This window comes from Nycticebus coucang, chromosome 12 (assembly GCF_027406575.1).
Source record: "Nycticebus coucang isolate mNycCou1 chromosome 12, mNycCou1.pri, whole genome shotgun sequence".
NCBI classification, from domain to species: domain Eukaryota; kingdom Metazoa; phylum Chordata; class Mammalia; order Primates; family Lorisidae; genus Nycticebus; species Nycticebus coucang.
The window spans coordinates 16695613-16716710 of NC_069791.1; the positions used below are offsets into that span (position 1 = coordinate 16695613).

At 41.5% G+C, this 21098-nt stretch overlaps 1 protein-coding gene across 2 annotated transcripts in view; it reads right to left on the bottom strand.

Moving 5' to 3' along the window:
- Positions 1 to 3244: 3244 nt before the first annotated feature.
- SPATS2 (spermatogenesis associated serine rich 2) overlaps positions 3245 to 21098 on the bottom strand; it is a 132068-nt gene continuing 114214 nt past the window's right edge. For both annotated transcript variants that reach the window (XM_053554106.1, XM_053554105.1), the window contains exons 8-12: positions 18715 to 18773; positions 12509 to 12618; positions 7258 to 7360; positions 5355 to 5569; positions 3245 to 4258 (exon numbers count right to left, since the gene is read on the bottom strand). In XM_053554106.1, coding sequence (XP_053410081.1) covers positions 3947 to 4258; positions 5355 to 5569; positions 7258 to 7360; positions 12509 to 12618; positions 18715 to 18773 — 799 coding nt within the window. In that variant the 3' untranslated portion in view covers positions 3245 to 3946. The remainder of the gene's footprint in view (positions 4259 to 5354; positions 5570 to 7257; positions 7361 to 12508; positions 12619 to 18714; positions 18774 to 21098) is intronic.

Consider the following 21098-nt stretch of genomic DNA (forward strand, 5'->3'; position numbering starts at 1 on the left):
GTATACATTCTTAGGACATGATTACACTAGCATGAACATCTCCAGAGGGATACGCATGAAACGTAACAGTGGGTGACTCTGGGGAGGTGTGATAGTACAGAGAGGGATAAAGACTTATTTCTTCCATCACACATCTTTTGAACTGGTTAGTCTTTTTTTTTTTGAGACAGAGTCTCACTATGGCACCCTCAGTAGAGTGCCGTGGCGTCACAGCTTACAGCAACCTCAAACTCTTGGGCTTAAGTGATTCTCTTGCCTCAGCCTCACAAGTAGCTGGGATTACAGGCACCCGCCACAATGCCTGGCTATTTTTTGGTTGCAGTTGTCATGGTGTTTAGCAGGCCCGGGCTGCTAAACACCTTTGGTGTATGTGGCTGGCGCCCTACTCACTGAGGTACAGGCCCTAAGCCTAGATTTTTCTTTTTTTACTCTTTCCATATAGTGGTTTTACTTAAAACAAAAATTAGTTATGAAAAGTGAGGACAAATTAAAAAAAGCAAGCTTTATAAGAGTATGCATAGTATGATTCCAATTTACATAAAAGAAAGAAAAACGGTATTTTTTGTTGTTGTTCAGACAGGGATCACACACTTACATTCTTTTATTTATTTTTTTTGAGACAGGGTCTCACTACGTCACCCTTAGTAGAGTGCCGTAGCATCACAGCTCACAGCAACCTCAAACTCTTGGGCTTAAGAGATTCTCTTGCCTCAGCCTCCCAAGTAGCTGGGACTATAGGTGCCCAACACAATGGCTATTTTTGTTACAGTTATCACTGTTGCCTCAGCTGGCCTGGGTTGGTTTTGAACCTGTCAGCCTTGGTGTATGTGGCTGGTGCGGTAACCACTATGCTATGGGTGCTGAGCTGAAAAAAATGTACTTTTATGTTTGGATTTAGAACATTTCTGGTAAGATATTTAAGAAACTTACCTGTGATTTTTCCTGGAGAGTGGGAATTTTTAAATTTTCACTATGTATCCTTTTTTAAGATTAGTTTGCTTAGGAAATATCTGAAATTCATAACGAAGCCATGTTAACTTAAATTTTCTCTCAAAATTTAAATACTGAGAGCTAAACAACTTAAGTCCCACATCTCTCTCTGGGAGAGCAAGACATTTGTCTACAAGGGGAAATGGAGAAAGGAAGGAAAAATGAGGGATAGGCAGGGCCTCTTTGAGCACTAGTAGTAGCTGCCCAGGGTATGGAAACTTTTGGGAAGTCCAGAGATATTACAGGGAGCAAGGAATGGAGTTATGGGGGTGTCCAGCCTTTCTTTTTTTCTGCCACACATTGAAAGAATAAGGTTGTCTTGGGCCACCCAGTAAATAACATAAACACTAATGAAAACAGATGAACGAAAGATCTGACGCCATAGGTAAGTAAAACAGTCCTCAATCCGCACGCAGCCCATGGGCTGCAGGATGGACACCCCTGGACTATGCAATCCAAACTTAAGATAATCCTAACTTCTCTTCAGCCAAACACAGAGAATAATGTCTGTAATCCTAGCACTGTGGGATACTGAGGTAGGAGGATACCTGGAGCTCAGGAGTTCAAGACCAGCCAGAGCAAATGCAAGAATCTTGCCTGTACTAAAAATAGAAAAAAAAATTAGCTGGGCATTGTGGCAGGCACCTGTAGTCTCAGCTACTTGGGAGGCTGAAGCAGGATTGCTGAACCCAGGAGTCTGAGGTTGGTGTGAGCTAGGCTGATGCCAGTGGTGTACGCCTGTAGTCCGAGCTACTCAGGAGGCCAAGGTAGGAAAATTACTTGAGCCCAGGAGTTTGAGGTTACTGTGAGGTATGATCACACCTTGCATAGCTACTGCACGCCAGCCTGGGCAATACAGTGAACCTATCTCTAAAAACAAACAACAAACAAACAACAACAAAAGAAAAAAAAAAAAAAAAAAAAAGAAAGAGGTTTAGAAGGACAAGGCCAAATAATTAATAGTTACTACTACCCCGGAAAGGTAGAATGGGAACATGGAACATTTTTTATTTTTCCTTCTATATTTCTATATTATCTGATATTTTAAATACTTTTGTAATTAAAAACAAAATGTAAAAAAACCTCATAATATTCAAACTTGGTATCTAAAAAAAAAAAAATCTTTATTTTCCTATAAGGAGATTTGAATTTTAACCTCAAAGTGGTTTTGACAAATATGTGGTTTCCTATTTGTCTGGGTGGTTAAATACAGTCTTGCCTGGATAAAGGGACAGAATTCTTCAAGGTTGCTTCAATCTCTGGATTTCTGATAAAGGTAAGCAATTAATTAGAAAAGCAGGGATTTTCCCGGATACCCAACAAGCTGATGGTATTGAACCAATTCCTAAAAATGAGGTGATCAGCCCCTTGGAAAATGGCTTCCACAGTACTCCTTTACTACTGTTTTCTTTACTGAAAGACACACACAGACACACACACACACACACACTCTCTCTTGCAATCTGTTCAACCAACCTGAACCTTGGCAGCTCAGCTTCAGCCAAAGAGCCAGGGAAAGCCCCAAGGCAGGTACATTCTGCACTGCTGCCACTAACAGTTTGGGCTTCTGACTTGGGAGAATGCATGCTGGAGAAAAACCTCTGCTATTATTAAATCATAGACAGTGGAGGCGGGTAGAGGCTGGGGGGGTCAGGCATCAATGCCACTTGCAGGAGTTCAATTACACAGATACGTTCACTGCTCAGTCAAGGCACAAGAAGTGTGGGAGCAGAGTGTCAATACAACCTTGGTTGCCTGGGAGAGCCATTGGCAGCTGTGGTTTTTCTTAACTGGTAAATACTCCTTTGGAAAGTCACCATTCCCTGTCCTATAGATCCTTTCCCTCTAGGAACAACTGCATTTGCTTATCTTGGCTTTGACATTTTAATTTGGTCCTGAAGCTATAAGCAGCAGTGGACAAATGACTCTGGAGTCGGATACCTCATTTAAGTTCAGGAACAAGCTGTCTGAGTGATTTCCACCCTGTGAGGCCTGAAGAAAAATTGAAAATGAAATGAAATCACTTGCTGCTGTAAAACAAATATGGGAACATTTATGCAGTTGCTTTTATTCAATTATAAAGATTGCAGCAATTTTTTGATAGGTAACACCTTAGATTAACACTAATTACACTGCTATAAATTTGGTTCAGGATCAGAATAGGATTCAGGAAAGGGAGAGAACCAAAAAAATAAAAAAATAATAAAAAAAAGAGTCTCTGAACATTGAAACAGAGAAATACTTCTTTTTAAACTTTTAAACTTTAATTAAATGCACTTTCCCTTAGATTTCCCTAGACTGGTTTGTAATCTAAGGTAATAGGAAACAAGGCTCTGGGCATTTTGAAGAAACTGCAGGTTAAGCCATGGTACCAAGCAGAAGACTGAAACCCTGAACTCAGTGTCAAATCTCAGGCACGGTCTGGGATAGAGGCAGATTCTCAACCGTTTCTTAGTATTCTCTCCTTTTCACCAATTACGTTTCCCCTTCTCTGGCTAATCCAGTGCAGTATGAAATTCCCTCATTGCCTCTCCTGTCAAACTACTATTTGGAGGGAACCTAGCAGGCATCTGTGGCTTTGGTTTAGATTGGCAAGGCCACTGACTAGCTGTGACCCACTTCCTCCTGAGACAGCTTAGACAGCAGGAGGCCTGGCGCACTGGAAATAATGTTGTTATCCTTGGGAAACCTGGCAACAGTTGCTTCTGATTCCTGGTGGAAATGACCAATCAGAATAAATCCATATTATTGGGAAAGATCAAGGAAAAAAAACAGCTTCCTCTCCAAAAATGGGAAAGAGGAAGTAAGGAGACAAGAAACCAAAAATATTTAGAATGGCACAAAAAGTTATATGCATAAACTTCTTTCTGTCATTAAATCTAGCTATAAGTTTCCTAAGTCCAGTTATCAAGTTAAATTGTGTAGGATGGAAGAGAGAGGCCCACTGGAATTTCCCTCAGGAGTTCACGGCTTCCGTCTGAGAGGTCCTGGGTTTGCGCTGGGGGAGCCCTTTTTTGAATGAGGGCTTGGGTGGGCTAGGTTCCACGCTGGCTCCAGTTCCACTGGTCCCTGCAGAGTGAGCCTGGCCCCATTCACTCGTGTTTTCTGGTGCTTGGGGCAGAACACTCTGATACCTAGAACCAGATGAATACCACGAGCTGTTTCTGTAATGACCCACATTGTCATGTCGACTTTGGTTCGTAGGGTCATTGGACTTTTGCCCTTGTGGCCTGTAGCCTTGTCCTCCTCGTCTGTTCCCCGGCAATACCTAAGGAGAAAATAATACAATGTTCAAGGTGCTCTGGCATCATCAGGCCCCATTTGTTCCAGATCCATTTGTAGGAGTATTCTGAAAGCATAACTGTGGTGGTATCCCATGCTTGGGACTCAGTCATCTCTCAAGACTCACAGAATTCTGTCAGAAATCCAATATAGTCACTACATCAGAATTAACACATTTTCCCCTGCCTTTCATTCCTAGGCTCTTCTCTACTGTAGAGGACTTTACTTTTCTTTAGCTGGGCACAAGAAGAAAGCTAAGAAGGAAGAAAGAACATTCTTTGGGTTGTTATAAGTCCTCAACTAGACGAGTATCACATGTCTGAACTTTGCAGATCATAAGGCCGTTTATGAAGATAATAAACATTTGGGATATAAAATAAAGATCATTATGCTCTGCTTTGCTATACACCATGAACCACAGATTAAGCCATGCTGCTATGACATTTAGTATATTTTTCACATTACAATCCAAAAAAGCTTATGCTTATGGCATGGAATTTTATTTTTGTCCTCCAAAATTCCAATTTTATACCAGTTCTAAAGAATTACTGACAGCATTGCCTTGGAAAGCTTTTGTGTTTCTTCTTCAAACCAAGGAAAAGAAACTATGGATTACTCTTCAACTTTCTAGTGTTCCCGCCCCATCTCCCCACCCAGGTTCACTCTTTCCCTAATATAGTCCACATTGTGCTTCTAGGGAGTTGCTGATTTCATATGCATGCTGGTTAACCACGCCATATGTGACGCCTGTCTACCTTGAGAAGGGTGCACGACTCCCAGTGTGACTAACTACCAGGCAATAGAATCTACAACTGTAAGGATCACCACCAATATAACAAAGTCAGAAGTTCTTGCTACCAGGAAATTTAAACTTCCTGGTGGTTTGGAATATACATCTCAAATGCTTTCTCAGGAACTAACTGGGGCTGGAGGGATTCAAAATAGGTGTGGAATAGGAATAAAGAAAGTAAGGTAATATCTTTATTCCCAGTGTATTACCTCAAACTGAACTATCAACATTTAAACTTTGATACTCTGGCTGGCTTTTCTTCCTAACATGCTCAGTGTGAAAGTTGGGTTACCTCCCGATGCGGCTGGTAGGGCCGGCCACTGGAGCTTGCTATGGCAGGAGGAGTCTCGCCTGGTGTAGAGTTTTTCTTGTTAGCACTTGTAAGGCTGGGAGCAGAGGCAAAGGTGGAAGGGGAAGCAGCAGAGGCATCACTCGAGCTACTCAAGGATACAGATGTAACTGAGCTACATCGGGATCTGGTCGAGTAGCTATTCTTTGGATGGGACACTGAAACAGAAATGCCAGGAATATGTAGTCAGATGATGGAAGAGTATAATGAGTTAGATTTCTATTATATCTCAATTTTACAATGAGCAATTAAAGATAAAGATCTACTTAAGCAATCTAAAAAAACCCTATAAAAAAGATAACAGGAAGAAAAATCTCCCTTTTGCTGTCTTCCTCCACTCCCTCCAAATCCCCACTGCTTTGTAAAGGAATTCTTAGAGAAAGGAGAACAGTTTAAGATTGAAGTTACTCATCTCCTCAGCTAATGACTTCTTGGCATTTCCTACTACCTAAAGTCCTGGCTATGGCTCTAGCAGATGACTAAGCTGAGAACAATAGTATAGGCCATATGTTCAGTTTCCTATGCAAGGAACATTCCAAAGTACAGACATTGCAAAAAAAAGAAAAAGGTAAATAAATCAAATCTTTGCTAAATCCTTTTTAAAAAATTTGAATGACGCAAAGTATAAATAATCAAGATCATGTAAATATGAATAAAACTAGTCTTTACAACAAACATGTACCTTGTCAAATTTCTTTCAACCTCAAATTTAAAATACCAGTCTAACTGAAAAGGTATTAATATTTTCAATTCAAATTTTGTCAGAATTCAATGGTTTAAAACTACTCCCCAGACATTTTTCTAGGCTTTAAGCCTAAGCTAATGATGAGTTCATACTCGCTGCCCTAGTTCAACATTTCACTTTTAGGCCAGGTGTGGTGACTCGCACCTGTAATTCTAGCACTCTGGGAGGTTGAGGCAGGTAGATCACTTGAACTCATGAGCTCGAGACCAGTTTGAGCAAGAGCAAGACCCTATCTCTACTAAAAATAGAAAAATTCGTCAAGTGCTGTGGTGAGTATATGTAGTCCCAGCTACTCTGGAGGCTGAGGCAAGAGGATCTCTTGAGCTCAAGAGTTTGAGTTGCTGTGAGCTATGATGATGCCATGGCAATCAACCCAGGGCAACAGAGTGAGACTTTATCTCAAAAATAAACAAACAAACAAAAAAACACCCTCCCTCCCCCCCAAAAACCCATAACTTTTATACTGAATAAGTTTTTTTTTTTTTTGGTTTTTGGCCAGGGCTGGGTTTGAACTTGCCACCTCTGGCATATGGGACCGGCGCCCTATTCCTTGAGCCACAGGCGCAGCCATTAACTTTTATACTGAAAAAGAATACAGAAGCTGAGTTCAGGGCTTAACTTGTAGGAACCCCCTCCTCCCCAACCTCCACCACGTACGCTTAAATGCTTTTAAGGATCTATTATTTGCTAGGCATTATTTTCTCCATTTTGGAAAGGAGTAGAATAAGGTTCCAAGAGGCAAGGTCTGACAATAGGGCCCTCTTTACACTATATAGGGAATCCATAAAGTTCGTGTGCAATCTAAATCAGTTTAGTAATTTAAATTGTACACGAACTTTATGGACATCCTATATTATCATACACCTCAATTCAGCAGAAAATCATGAAAGACTAGTCTTTCACATTTAGGGAACTAGCAAATGCTTGTCCCCAGAGTTCAAAGCATCTGCATCCATGGACTTCATATGTATCTTGTAGTTACTTTTCATAAAAATAAGCAAACAAGAGGCACTGAAGAAGCACAGTGGAGGAGCCAATTAGCACGTCAGTCTCTAATTAATAATCCCCACCCCTAGTGCTCAGAATCCCTCACCATCTCACCTTGTCCAAAGGAATCAATGCTCTTTTTTAGGGTCTCCACATCACAGGTGAACCGGGCTACTCGCCCCAGATCCTCGTCATATTTACGTTCACTAACGAAGTGCTGAAGAAAGGGCAAGAAAGGCCTCTAGGTTAGATAAACATTATATGTGAGATCTATACATGTACAGATAAGACGGAATTATTTTCTTTCTTTTTGAGACAGAGTCTCATTTTGTCGTCCGTAGCAAAGTGATGGGGTGTCATAGCCCCTAGCAACCTCAAACTCTTGGGCTCAAGCGATTCTCTTACCTCTGCCTCCCAGCCAGCGTTGTGGTAGGCTATCAAACTCTTGGGCTCAAGCGATTCTCTTACCTCTGCCTCCCAGCCAGCGTTGTGGTAGGCTATTTTTAGAAATAGGGTCTCGCTCTAGTTCAGGCTGGTCTCAAACTCCTGAGCTCAGGCAATCCATCTGCCTTGGCCTCCCAGAGTGCTGAGATTACAGGCATGAGACACCACACCCGGCTAGAATTATTTTCAATTGTCTTCTCTTTACCGCTTCAAAGTTTACTAAACGGCCATCATACTACCAATGCTGGGTGAAAGAACAAATTCATACATTTTCTCAAGAACTCAAAGATAAGTCTGGAAGTTTTATGAATGCTACGTGACGGTCAAACCCCATTAAGTATCATCAAGAGAAACTATAGGGAAAGAGAAAAGGAGGAAGAATTTATAGTAGAAGGCCATCTTTCCAGTTGGCTATTTTTCACATCACTCCATTTTATACAGAAATAGAGGCAGAGAAAACATTTATAAGTTATAACCATGATCCCATTTAGATAAATGGTTTGCTATTAATAGGAACTTCCTTAGGAAACCCACTTTACCTCTTTATAAAGTAGGATTCGTTAGTCCTTGAAGTAAGAACAATTTCTTTTTTTTCCCCATGAGACAGAATCTCATTATGTCACCCTTGGTAAAATGCTGCGACGTCATAGCTCACAGCAACCTCAAACTCTTGGGCTTGAGTAATTCTCTTGCCTGAGCCTCCCAAGTAGCTGGGACTACAGGTGCCCACCACAACACCCAGCTATTTTTTGTTGCAGTTGTCATTGTCGTTTAGATGGCCCAGGGCCGGGTTCGAACCTGCCACCCTTGGTGTATGTGGCTGGCACCATAATCACTGTGCTTACGGGTGCTGAGCCAGGAACAATAAAACATAATTCATGTGAGAAGTCAACTTTGCAAATGAGAAGAGTTTATGCTGTAGGTAATTTAATATTTTTAGGTAGACTGACCTGAGAAGTAACCAACCCCCTGAGGCAAAAACTAATTATACTATAGAAATTGTGGGCCTAGGAACATGTCACAAGTATAGTGCTTCTAGGGGTCTATTTTAATATGAAATATCTAAGGTAGCCTGGAATCTTTTTTTTTTTTCTCCCCTAGATGAAAAGAAGAAAAAGAAAAGTTAAAGACCTAAATATAATTTAGAACAACTGAACTACTCAGGGCAGTCCTCCTAACTGGTCTGATTCTACTTCGAATGCATCTAGAAGCACTGAAAAGGAAAGCAGAGATTAAAAATTACCTTTTGGCCTTAAAGTCCTAAAGCATCAGATTATACTGTGGCTTTAGAAAAGCACATAAACCTCTTGTAAGAAAGCCTTTGGAAATGTAATATTAGTCTGAGATTAACTGTGAAACAAATTCTAGGGTTTGTTGAGCCAAAGACATAATAGGAATGACGGAAATAAAATTATCCGGAAATAAGACATTTAAATTGTACAGCACCCGCTTCAGTACATTGAAAATGTAGAGAGAAACAGATCCTTAGTCAGCCTGCAGAAATATTTCTAGCAGCTTTTCAGCCATGTGGGAAGGGGAACAGATGAAGCCTGTGAGAGCCAGCATTCTCATCTAATTCCAAAGGGGTTTCCGGCTTCTCCCAGATAGTTGAATGAGCATGACCAGCATCAAAGTAAGAAGCCTTTCTATAAAATTTAGTAATATAGTTTTAGTTAAACAGAAAACAGTAATTTAAAATTTGCATTGTTTGGCTACTTCATCCCAACAGAGTCTAAGGGGAAGGAGTGTGAGAATCGTTAATTACTCTAGGGGTTTGTATAAAACACTGGGTCAGAATGATCATGAGGTTTTTTGCAGGGTCCTAGCTGATCTTACAGAGGGTACTGTACAGCTTCTGTAGCAAGTGTCCCTCTCAATTATGACAACAAATCTTATGTGTTCAAAAAGAGCAGAGGTTAGATTGGGAGCAGTGGCTCATATCTATAATCCTAGCACTCTGGGAGGCCAAGGTGGGTGGATTGCCTGAGCTCAGGAGTTTGAGACCAGCCTGAGCAAGAGCGAGACCCCATCTCTAAAACATAGCCAGGTGTTGTGGCGGGTGCCTATAGTCCTAACTACCAGGGAGGCTGAGGTAAGATAATTGCTTTGAGGGTGGCGCCTGTGGCTCAGTGAGTAAGGCGCCGGCCCCATATACCGAGGGTGGCAGGTTCGAACCCGGCCCTGCCCAAACTGCAACAAAAAATAGCTGGGTGTTGTGGCGGGCACCTGTAGTCCCAGCTACTTGAGAGGCTGAGGCGAGAGAATCGCCTAAGCCCAAGAGCTGGAGGTTGCTGTGAGCTGTCACGCAATGGCACTCTACTGAGGGCAACAAAATGAGACTCTGTCTCTAACAAAAAAGAGAATTGCTTTGAGCCCAAGAGTTTCAGGTTGTTGTGAGCTATGAAGCCATAGCATACTATCAAGGGCAACAAAGTAAGACTGTCTGGGGGGTGGGGGAAGCAGAGGTTAAGGGGCACAGGAGTGGAAAAGACCAATTCTCCGGTCCATACAGTTCATGGTCTACAGAATAACCAATTATGGAGAACACCAATGTAATATCCACAACTACTCATGAATATCCCAGCTTCCCATGTTTCGTCTCACAAATACAGTTCTTTATATAAGAATTTAAAAGGGGGCGGTGCCTGTGGCTTGGTGGGTAGGGCACTGGCCCCCATATACTGAGGGTGGCGGGTTCAAACCCAGCCCTGGCCAAACTGCAACAACAACAAAAAAATAGCTGGGCATTGTGGTGGGCACCTGTAGTCCCAGCTACTCGGGAGGCTGAGGCAGGAGAATCGCCTAAGCCCAAGAGCTGGAGTTTGCTGTGAGCTGTGACACCATGGTACTCTACCGAGGGTGACAAAGTAAAATTCTGGATCTAAAAATAAGAATTTAATAGGGATAAATATTGAACCCAGGGAATCTTTATAAACAGATTACAATATAATCAACATTTTTTTTTTTTTTTGAGACAGAGCCTCAAGCTTTCGCCCTGGGTAGAGTGAAGTGGCATCACAGCTTACAGCAACCTTAAACTCCTGGGCTCAAGCGATTCTCTTGCCTCAGCCTCCCAAGTAGCTGGGACTACAGGCACCCGCCACAATGCCCGGCTATTTTTTGGTTGCAGTTGTCATTGTTATTTGGCGGGCCTGGGCTGGATTCAAACCCGTCAGCTCGGGTGTATGTGGTTGGCACCTTAGCCGCTTAAGCCACAGGCGCCGATCCTATAATCAACATTTTAAATTGCTACTTTTTCTTTATAAAATCAGAACTGACCAACCAACTACTATTTACTGAAGACCTATTATGTGCCAAGGCACTGTGTTAGACAGTAGGGATACAGAAGCTCCTGCCATTGTGAAATTCACAATCTTGTAGAAAGATACTAATCAAATGCACATAAAATTATAACCGTGTTCTGAAAGCACAGAATAAGGGGATATGATGTCAGAGAAGTAAGAAGGATGAGTAGGTGAAAAATGACTAAAGAGGGCAATGTCCGTAGCTCAGTGGGTATGGCACTAGCCACATACACTGAGGCTGATGGGTTTGAACCCGGTCTGGGCCAGCTAAAAAAACAATAACAACTGCAACGACAACAACAACAAAAATGGCTGGGTGTTGTGGCAGGCACCTGTAGTCCCAGCTACTTGGGATGCTGAGGCAAGAGAATCACTTGAGCCCAAGAGTTCAAGGTTGCTGTGAGCTATGATACCTGGGCACTCTACCAGGGGTGACAAAGTGAGACACTGTCTAAAAAAAAAAAAAAAAAAGAAAGAAAAAAGATTAAAGAGTGATTTATCACATTATAGGCATGGTGCCTCACATCTATAATTCTAGCACTTTGGGAGGCTGTAACAGGAGGATTGCTTGAGGGTAGGAGTTTGAGAATAATATGGATGATAGAGCAAGATCCTGTTAGAAAAATGTACTAAAAATTAGCTGGGTGTGGTGGCACATGCCTGTAGTCCCAGCTACTGAGAAGCCTGAAGCAGAGGGATTGCTTAAACCAAGAGGTCAAGGCTGCACTGAGCTACGTTAGCACCACTGCAGTGTTTTGGACAGATGAAAGCACACACAGTGGCCGCTAGCAGGAAGGAGGAGGATATGTCTGTGGAGAGGAAAAACAAATTCAGCTGGAAGACAGAGGACAAGGGGAGTTACGGAGTGACTGAAGGGTGATGGCAGAGTCAGACCATGCAGGCCTACAATCCAGGTTGAGGACTAGAACATATATCCTAAAATCAATGGATTGTTCCCTCTCCTCTCCCAATGTTTCACTTGCTTAGCCCAAAATAAATAAATAAATAAATAAGAAAACAAAACAACAACAACAAAGTAAGGGGCAGCGCCTGTGGCTCAAGGAGTAGGGCGCTGGCCCCATATACTGAAGATGGCGGGTTCAAACCCGGCCCAGGCCAATAACCGAAGAAAAACAAAAACAAAAAAATAAAAATAAATAAAAAATAAAAGCAATGGAAAGTTTGGAGCAGACTTCTATAGTGTGAGGAACAGATATGAAATGGTGGGGAGGACAAGGCAGTGGCAAAATGATGCACAGAATCAGTTCAGAGACCATTACACGGGTCCACATAAGAGACGGCAGTAGCTGATGGTGATCATGACAGTGGTGGTAGAGATGAAGGAATAAGATCAGATTTGAAATTTAGTAGGAGGTCAGATGGACAAGGTCTGCTGATAGATTTCATGTGGGAAATGGAGAAATTTCCTAGGGTTTCCAGATTGGACAACAGGATAGATGACAGTACCACTTAATGGAAAGGGACCTGGAAGAGGGCTAGGCTGGGGAAGGGAAGAGTCATGAGTTCAGTATATTAGATATGGCCATGAATTACAGAGATTTATTACTTTAGCCCCTGAGGTTAAGAAGAAAGGCAGAAAGGAGAAGGGGTTTTACCTTGATATCAGCTCTGAGCTCAACCAGTTGCTCCTCTGACATTCGAACAGCCACATCAGTCATCTTCTTTAGAAGTTCAGCTTTCTTTTGTCGGCTTAGCAAAATTTCCACTGTAGAGAAAAAGCAAGTATGAATCTTGTTCTACTGCTAAATAGGATAAAGAAGAACTGCAAGTACGAGCCTTTCAGTATGTGTTGGGATAGCCAAAGCCTTAGCTGCCCACCTATCCAGAAAATGAAAATATCAAAGATCTAATTTCCACCTTCTGGAGTTAAATGGTAAGTATTTTTTATGAATCACAAAGACTAATATATCATTTGTCATTCTCATTTTCAGTCAATTTTTTTTTTTTTTTTTACTAAGAAGCATATGTTACTGTGAGCTATGATACCATAGCACTTTAGTCTGGGGCAACACAGTGAGAGTCTTTCCTAAAAAAAAAAAAGAAAGAAAGAAAGAAGGGGGGGAGAGAGAGAGAGAGAAAGAAAGAGAGAGAGAAAGAGAGAGAGAGAGAAAGAAAGAAAAGAAAGAAAGAAAGAAAGATAGATAGAAAGAAAGAAAGAAAAGTATATAAATTAAAACAGAAATATGGGGCCGGTTACAGTGGTTCATGCCTGTAATCCCTTGGGATTACAGCACTTGGGAGGCCAAGGCGAGTGAGTGGATTGTCTGAGCTCACAGTTCAAGACCAGCCTGAGCCAGAGTGAGACCTCATCTCTAAAAAATAGCTGGGCGCCTGTACTCCCAGCTACTTGGGAGGCTGAGGCAAGAGAATCACTTGAGCCCAAGAGTTTGAAGTTGCCGTGAGCTGTGCCACCATGGCAATCTACCAAGGACAACAAAGTGAGACTGTCTTCAAAAAAATAATAAATAAAATAACCAGAAATAAGCCATTGGTAAAGATTTCATCTAGAATAAATGGGTATAAAACAAAAAGTAAAACCCTTAAACTTCTGAATTTGTGGTCTTCTTTCCAGAGGAAATCACTGTTGATCACAGTATTTCTCACGTATACTCCCAGATATTATCTATGTATTTACAACATGTCTCTCTCTCCTTGTACTTCCTTCCTCACAAAGGGAAGTATATCACACACATAGCCCTTACTTTACTGTACCTTTTTTACTTAATATATCTTGAAATTCATTTATTTTTATTTTATTTTATTATTTAGAGAAAGAGTCTCACTTTGTCACCCTCGGTAGAGTGCCTGGCACAATTTTTTGTTGCAATTGTCACTGCTGTTTTAGCTGGCTGGGGCTAGGTTCAAACCCGCCACTCTTGGTATATGGGGCCAGCCCCCTACCCACTGAGCCACAGGCACCGCCCTTGAAATTCATTTATTAATACATGTGGATCACTTTCTTTCAGTTTAACAGCCACCTATTCTTCTACTGTGCCACAATTATTTACCAAGTACTTTAATGATGGCTATTAGATTGTTATGGCACCTGCTTTGGCATGCTCCCTGATATCTGACTCACATATAACCATGGTGTATAATAGATAACAAAAATCTCCTGGAGAAGAGAGACAGGAGCTACAATGGATAATGAGCAAAAGAAATCCTCCCAAAAAGCAGAACTAAGGCTGTAAGATAAGTTATAAGAGCAACCTTCTCTACCACTCCACTATTTCTGTCCAGCAAGATTTGGTTGCTACTTTTCTAAGTGGGAATTTTGACTATAATTATTTTCTTTTTTCTCTAATTATATAATATTGGCAGATGGGGCATTTAACTTTTCTTTTAGTTTATGACACCCAGACCACAACACACCATTTCCAGACCCAACGGAAGATCTGAAATTATTTAGAAGTCTTGGCCTTTCAGCCGAAAATGCTAACTAGATGAGACTTTTGAGGGGTTGCCATTGAGAAGAGGGTAAGTTTGTTCTCATCTTAGAAAAAAGAGAGATAGGAAGACTATAGCGAAGACTGTTAGTTGACCAAATATCCACTCTCCTTTTCTTCCTACCTATCAGAAGTCCAGTGATTTGGGGTACCAACACGCTCAGGTAAAAATCTCTGTTTCCTGGCTTTGCTATGGATGAAATGGTCATGTGAACACAGTCTGCCACTGAGCTATAACCAGTACTCACAAGGCAGGATTTACAGGAAAGCTTTTTATAGGAGTCTTATGGATCTCGAGATGGAGAAAATGTAATGAATAAAAAGTTCTACACATGTCAGATAACTCAGAGGACCTAATTAGACAGCATTAGACAAATGATATTTGTTGTTGTTGTTTTTTCTCTGACAAAAAAAAAAAAAAAAAACTATGTTACCCTCAGTAGTGTGCTGTGGCATCATAGCTCACAGCAACCTCAAACTCTTGGGCTTAAGCAATTCTCTTATATCAACTTCTCAAGTAGCTGGCACTACAGGTGCCTGCCACAATGCCTGGCTATTTTTTTGTTGCAGTTGTCATTGTTGTTTAGCTGGCCCGGGCCAGGTTCAAACCCTTTACCCTTAGTGTATGTGGCCAGCGAGGTAACCACTGTGCTATGGGAGCCGAGCCTTTTTTTTGAGATGGAGTCTTAAGCTGTTGCCCTGGGTAAAGTGCTATGACATCATAGCTCACAGGAACCTCCAACTCTTTGGGCTCAAGCGATCCTCTTGCCTCAGTTTTTCTATTTTTAGTAGAGACGGGGTCTTGCTTTTGCTTAGGCTGGTCTCAAACTCGTGAGCTCAAGTAATCCACGTGCCTTGGCCTTCCAGAGTGCTAGGATTACAAGTGTGAGCCACCATGCCCAGCCAAACAAGTGATATTTGTTCCAAAGAATGTGTTTCTTCATTTACGAAATGAAAAAAAAAAAAACAATTGAAAAACAAACATACCTTATAGGGTTGATGTAAAGATCATACATGAATATATGTGAAAAAACTCTGAACTGTGACCTATGAACACGTAAGTTATTTAATAAAACTATAATGTGTAAAAAAGAAAAAAACCCACCTTCTTGATAGTATTGGTAAATAGTAATCACATTGTGTTGAGAACTAGGATTTTCAGGGAGAAAGGAAATACAGATATGTATGTATATAAAACTGATGAAATATATATTAATTAGATTCCGTAGTCTTGAATTTGGTAAAAAAAAAAAAAAAAATTGGCCATGAATTGGTTGAAGCTGGGTAATAAGGGTTTCTTATATAATATTAGCCCCTATATTTGAAATTTTCTATAAAAGATATTTTATTTATTTATTTTTGAGACAGAACTTTGTCACCCTTAGTAAAGTGCTGTGGCATCATAGCTCATAGCAACCTCAAACTAGTGGGCTTAAGCAATTCTTTTGCCTCAGCCTACCAAGTAGCTGGGACAACAGGCACCTGCCACAGGTGTTTTTTTTTTTTTTTTTGTAGAGACAGAGTCTCACTGTACCGCCCTCGGGTAGAGTGCCGTGGCGTCACACGGCTCACAGCAACCTCCAACTCCTGGGCTTAAGCGATTCTCTTGCCTCAGCCTCCGGAGTAGCTGGGACTACAGGCGCCCGCCACAACGCCCGGCTATTTTTTGGCTGCAGTTTGGCCGGGGCTGGGTTTGAACCCACCACCCTCGGCATATGGGGCCAGCGCCCTACTCACTGAGCCACAGGCGCCGCCCTGCCACAGGTGTTTTTAAAGATAAGGTCTCGCTCTGGCTCAGGCTGGTCTTGAACCTGCAAGCTCAGGCAATCTACTCATCTAAGCCTCCCAAGTGCTAGGATTAAAAAATGTATTTTAAAAATTACCTTCTTCTTGGCTTGGCGCCTGTAGCTCAAGTGGCTAAGGAGCTGGTGGGTTCAAATCCAGCCTGGGCCTGCCAAACAATGACAACTACAACCAAAAAATAGCTTGGTGTTGCGGTGGGTGCCTGTAATCCCAGCTACTTGGGAGGTTGAGGCAAAAGAATCACTTCAGCCCAAGAGTTGGAGGTTGCTGTGAGCTGTAATGCCATAGCACTCTATCCAGGGCAACAGCTTAAGACTCTGTCTGGGGAGGAGAAAGAAAAAAAAAAAAAGAAAAGCACCTTCTTCTCTTACTGGCTTTAGTTTATCTAAACCTTCATCTAAAAAAGAGAATACACAGAGTAAGAATGTGGGCTGTCAAATTTAGAAATTCCAAGATATACTGCTCAATATAAACGACATCTCATCTACTTCTGGTAAACAGTTGGGACGGCATCTTGCTACATTCTCAACATTTAAAGTTAAAATGGACCCAAACTGTACTCAGCTCACTGCTTCAAAGCTGCCTCCTCTGGCCTGTGACCACATACACAAATGATTTAACTGTGAGTCATCATCTCGACCTAGCCCAGCATTTCTATTCTTACCAGTTTGAGGGTGGGTTAAAAGAAACAACCTTCCTAATTATAAATCTGGCATTCAATGCATGAAGGTAGAACCTGCCAATGATATGCCCCAAATCAATGCTATTGCACGTGTTACAGTTGACGATCCCTACTTTTCATGTGGTTGTGCATCCTTAACCTAACAGTTAACAGAAATCTGGCTCTTGGGCGGCGCTTGTGGCTCAGTGAGTAGAGTGCTGGCCCCATACGCTGAGGGTGGCGGGTTCAAACCCAGCCCCGGCCAAATTGCAACAAAAAAATAGCCGGGCTTTGTGGCGGGCGCCTGTAGTCCCAGCTGCTCGGGAGGCTGAGGTAAGAGAATCGTGTAAGCCCAAGAGTTAGAGGTTGCTGTGAGCCGTGTGATGTCATGGCACTCTACCTGAGGGCGGTACAGTGAGACTCTGTCTCTACAAAAAAAAAAAAAAAAAGAAAGAAATCTGGCTCTTTTACACAAAACCCCACAAATTACCCAAGTTAGACTCTATTCCTTCAGAATCTATTTTAGTCAGCTTTCAAAGAATCCTAGATATGGTATCCTGAACCCTCAATTCACTGAGTTTTCTGCTTACCCATTGATAACAGACACTAAGTGAAGACTGTTTTACAAACTGAGAAACAAAGTTAAGTTCTGAGATAAATGACGATAGGAATGTATATACACAATTATAAGCAACCTGATCAAGTTTTCTCTGATTATGCTGAAAGTTTTTTTTCCAAGTAAGAAAAAAAAAACCCAATGGAATTACTTAATCATCAGAGGAAAAAAAACCCAAAACAAAACCCTGGTGGCAGATATCATAATGCAGTCTCTCAGACACTGAACTCCACATTGGCAATATTAAACTTTAGAAATCTTTTAAAAATAGGCCTGTAGGCTGGGCGAGGTGGCACACACCTGTAATCCTAGCACTCTAGGAGGCCAAGGCGGGTGGATTACTTGAGCTCACGAGTTTGAGACTAGCCTAAGCAAAAGCAAGATCCTGTCTCTACTAAAAATAGAAAAACTGGCTTGGCACATGTAGCTCAAGCAGCTATGACACCAGCCACATATACCAGAGCTGGCAGGTTCGAATCCAGCCTGGGCCTGCCAAACAACAACAACTACAACCAAAAAAAAAAAAAAAATAGCTGGGCGTTGAGGCAGGCGCCTGTAATCCCAGCTAATTTGGGAGGCTGGGGCAAGAGAATCGCTTAAGCTCAGGAGTTTGAGATTGCTGTGAGCTGTGAAGCCATGGCACTCTACCCAGGGTGACAGCTTGAGGCTCTGTCTCAAAAAAAGAAAAATAAAATAAAATAAGATAAATAGAAAAACTGAGACAAGAGGATTGCTTGAGCCCAAGAGTTGGAGGTGCCTGTGAGTATGATGTTATAGCACTTTACCCAGAGCAATAGGTCGGGACTCTGTCTCAAAAAAAAAAAAAAGGCTGGGTGCCTATAGCTCTGTGGTTAGGGTGCCAGCCATATGCTCCCCAGCTGGTGGGTTTCAACCTGGCCCAGGCCTGCTAAACAAAAAACAAACAAACAAAAAGCCAGGTGTTATGTGGGCGCCTATAGTCCCAGTTACTTGAGAGGTTGAGGCAAGAGGATCGCTTAAGCCCAAGAGTTTAAGGTTGCTGTGACTGTGGCACCATGGCACTCTACTGAGGGCAGCAAAATAAGACTCTGTCTCAAGGAAAAAAAAATATGCTTGTATAAAGTTATTTCACCTTAAATATTCATATACAAGTGCATATGAACTGTTCAAGATTGTTTAAATACTGTACATAAACTCTTTTTGTGGCATTTATATTAAGCTTTTGTGATGAGGGTTGGGAGGCAGGTACCTACTATTTATATAGGTAATCACTTTAATTAAAGGTAATCATCTTACTTGCTTCAGCTTTCACTTTGTCCATTTCAGCAAGCAATGCCACTTCTCGATCCATTAAACTAAGCAGAAATGACAAAGGAAAAAAAAAGGTTTGATGAGACACAGAAATAGCACATTACTGATAATGGAGGAGGACACGTGAGTCTGTTCACTAAAAGCATAATACATACTACAAGATAATACTGTATGGACCACATGGAAATTCTGCTATCTTACTCAGTGAAGAATATTTTAGCCATTTCCAATAAAATAAATAGAACCCATTCCCCTTTATTTCTATTTATTATAATTGACCAATTACTGTAAGGCTAAGAGTTGAGAACCAGTAGATGGCAGTAGCAAGTTATAAAACTTGTTTCTAAGTACATTGTGCTAAAGCAAGAGTATTTGTGGAAATTATTTCCACAAATGCACTCACATACTTTTTATATTTTGGTCTATAACAGCTTTGCTTCTAATGAATTTTTACCTAACAATATCCTTGTTTGGGTATAGTAAATTTAGCTATAATTAGGACTTGTATATCTTTAACAGCTGACCACCGTTGCCAAGTCCACTGGCCCCAAGTACATAGAATGTAGAGTGGTCAAGAGACAGACATATAGGGTGCTGACTTCTGAGTAATATTTAGTAGTAAAGGATGGAATTTAAGGTTTCTGGTAGGCTTTTATACAGAAAAAGAACATTAACGAGCCATTAGAAAATTTTCCACTGCAAATGTATATGGTTTGGAGACACATAAACTTTTCTATGTCCTTATAAAAGAGCCCAAAGACTTTAATGTTTAAGGACACAGTAGGTTACCCTAGTATCCAACCTCTGAATACAAAGAATTTTCCTTGCCATATCAGTTTGGTTTAGTGGTGACAAAGGAAAACACCTAAAATTTTAAACGCACGTAAAAACCGAAGCGTTCCAACTCTTTTCAAATTCGTTCATTCTCATTTCTCCTTCGGAAGGGAATATAACTACAGGGTAAATAAAAGATCCACTCTTGTTTCTGATTGTGAAAGCAATCACATGTGCACACACACTAATTCAATTCAGCTCCATATGTAGTTATGTTAGCACAAAGTTGTTAATACAGAGACTATAGTGTGAGATATACAAAAATGTATAAGGAAGAATCATTTACTCAAGGAGCAAATTCCTTTATAGGGCAAATTCCAGAGAACATAGGTTTGATAATCATTATGCATGTTTTTTTTTGTTTTTTTTTTTGAGACAGTCTCACTTTGTTGCCCTCCGTAGAGTATGGGGGCGTCACAGCTCACAGCAACCTCCAGCTCTTGGGCTCAGATGATTCTCTTGCCTCAGCCTCCCGAGTAGATGGGACTACAGGTGCCCGCCACAACGCCCAGCTATTTTTTGTTGCAGTTTGGTGGGGGCCGGGTATGAACCCACCACCCTCGATTTATGGAGCCGGCACCCTACTCACCGAGCCACAAGCGCCACCTCATTATGCATGTTGATAAACAGATTTATAACTAAACAAATTTGGTTGTCGTATTAATCCAAAAGTACCAGACTGGAAAGAAGATACAACTGTTGTGAGGTAGCCATATTTTGCTAAGAAAACATTTCCCAGGCTCAGCGCCTACGGCTCAAGCAGCTAAGGCGCCAGCCACATACACCTGAGCTGGTGGGTTCGAATCCAGCCCGGCATGCCAAACAACAATGATGGCTGCAACCGAAAAATAGCTGGGCATTGTGGCAGGTGCCTGTAGTCTCAGCTACTTGGGAGGCAGAGGCAGGAGAATCACTTGAGCCCAGAAGTTGGAGGTTGCTGTGAGCTGTGATGCCACAGCACTGTACCCAGGGTGACAGCTTGAGGCTCTGTCTCAAAAAAAAAAAAAGAAAAAAAAAAAAAAACATTTCCCAAACCTTGGCAATATTTTGCTCCAAGAACTCTAGCAGCCTTTGGAATACCTAAAAGGCAAAACAAAAGCACAACTGAGATAGGAGCTGCGAGGGCTGTGGTTTGACATTACCTATCTTCTGTTGCCACATCACCTTAAGATGCAGACGCTGTTTCCACCAGATGACTAATTCTTTGTCTCTGACAAAGCTTGTAAAATATTTATTAGAAGACTTCAGCAAACAAGTAAGCTTTTTGCAGCTTACGATCTTTACTACGAAAACTAGATTATCGCATGGCACTTTTAGCAAGGAAAGAAAGCTATATATCAACACAATCAGACTGTTTGTGGCAATATGAGCTAGTACACCGTGACAGCAATGCCCCCCTCCCCTTGAGAATGACTAGCATCCTAGACAGGATATGGACCATCATATAAGCCTTCATTTAAAAAAAGTAGCTTATATTTTCATGCCAACCCCCCCAATGAAATACAGCATTTTTATTTGTTGTCACGTTGCTATTT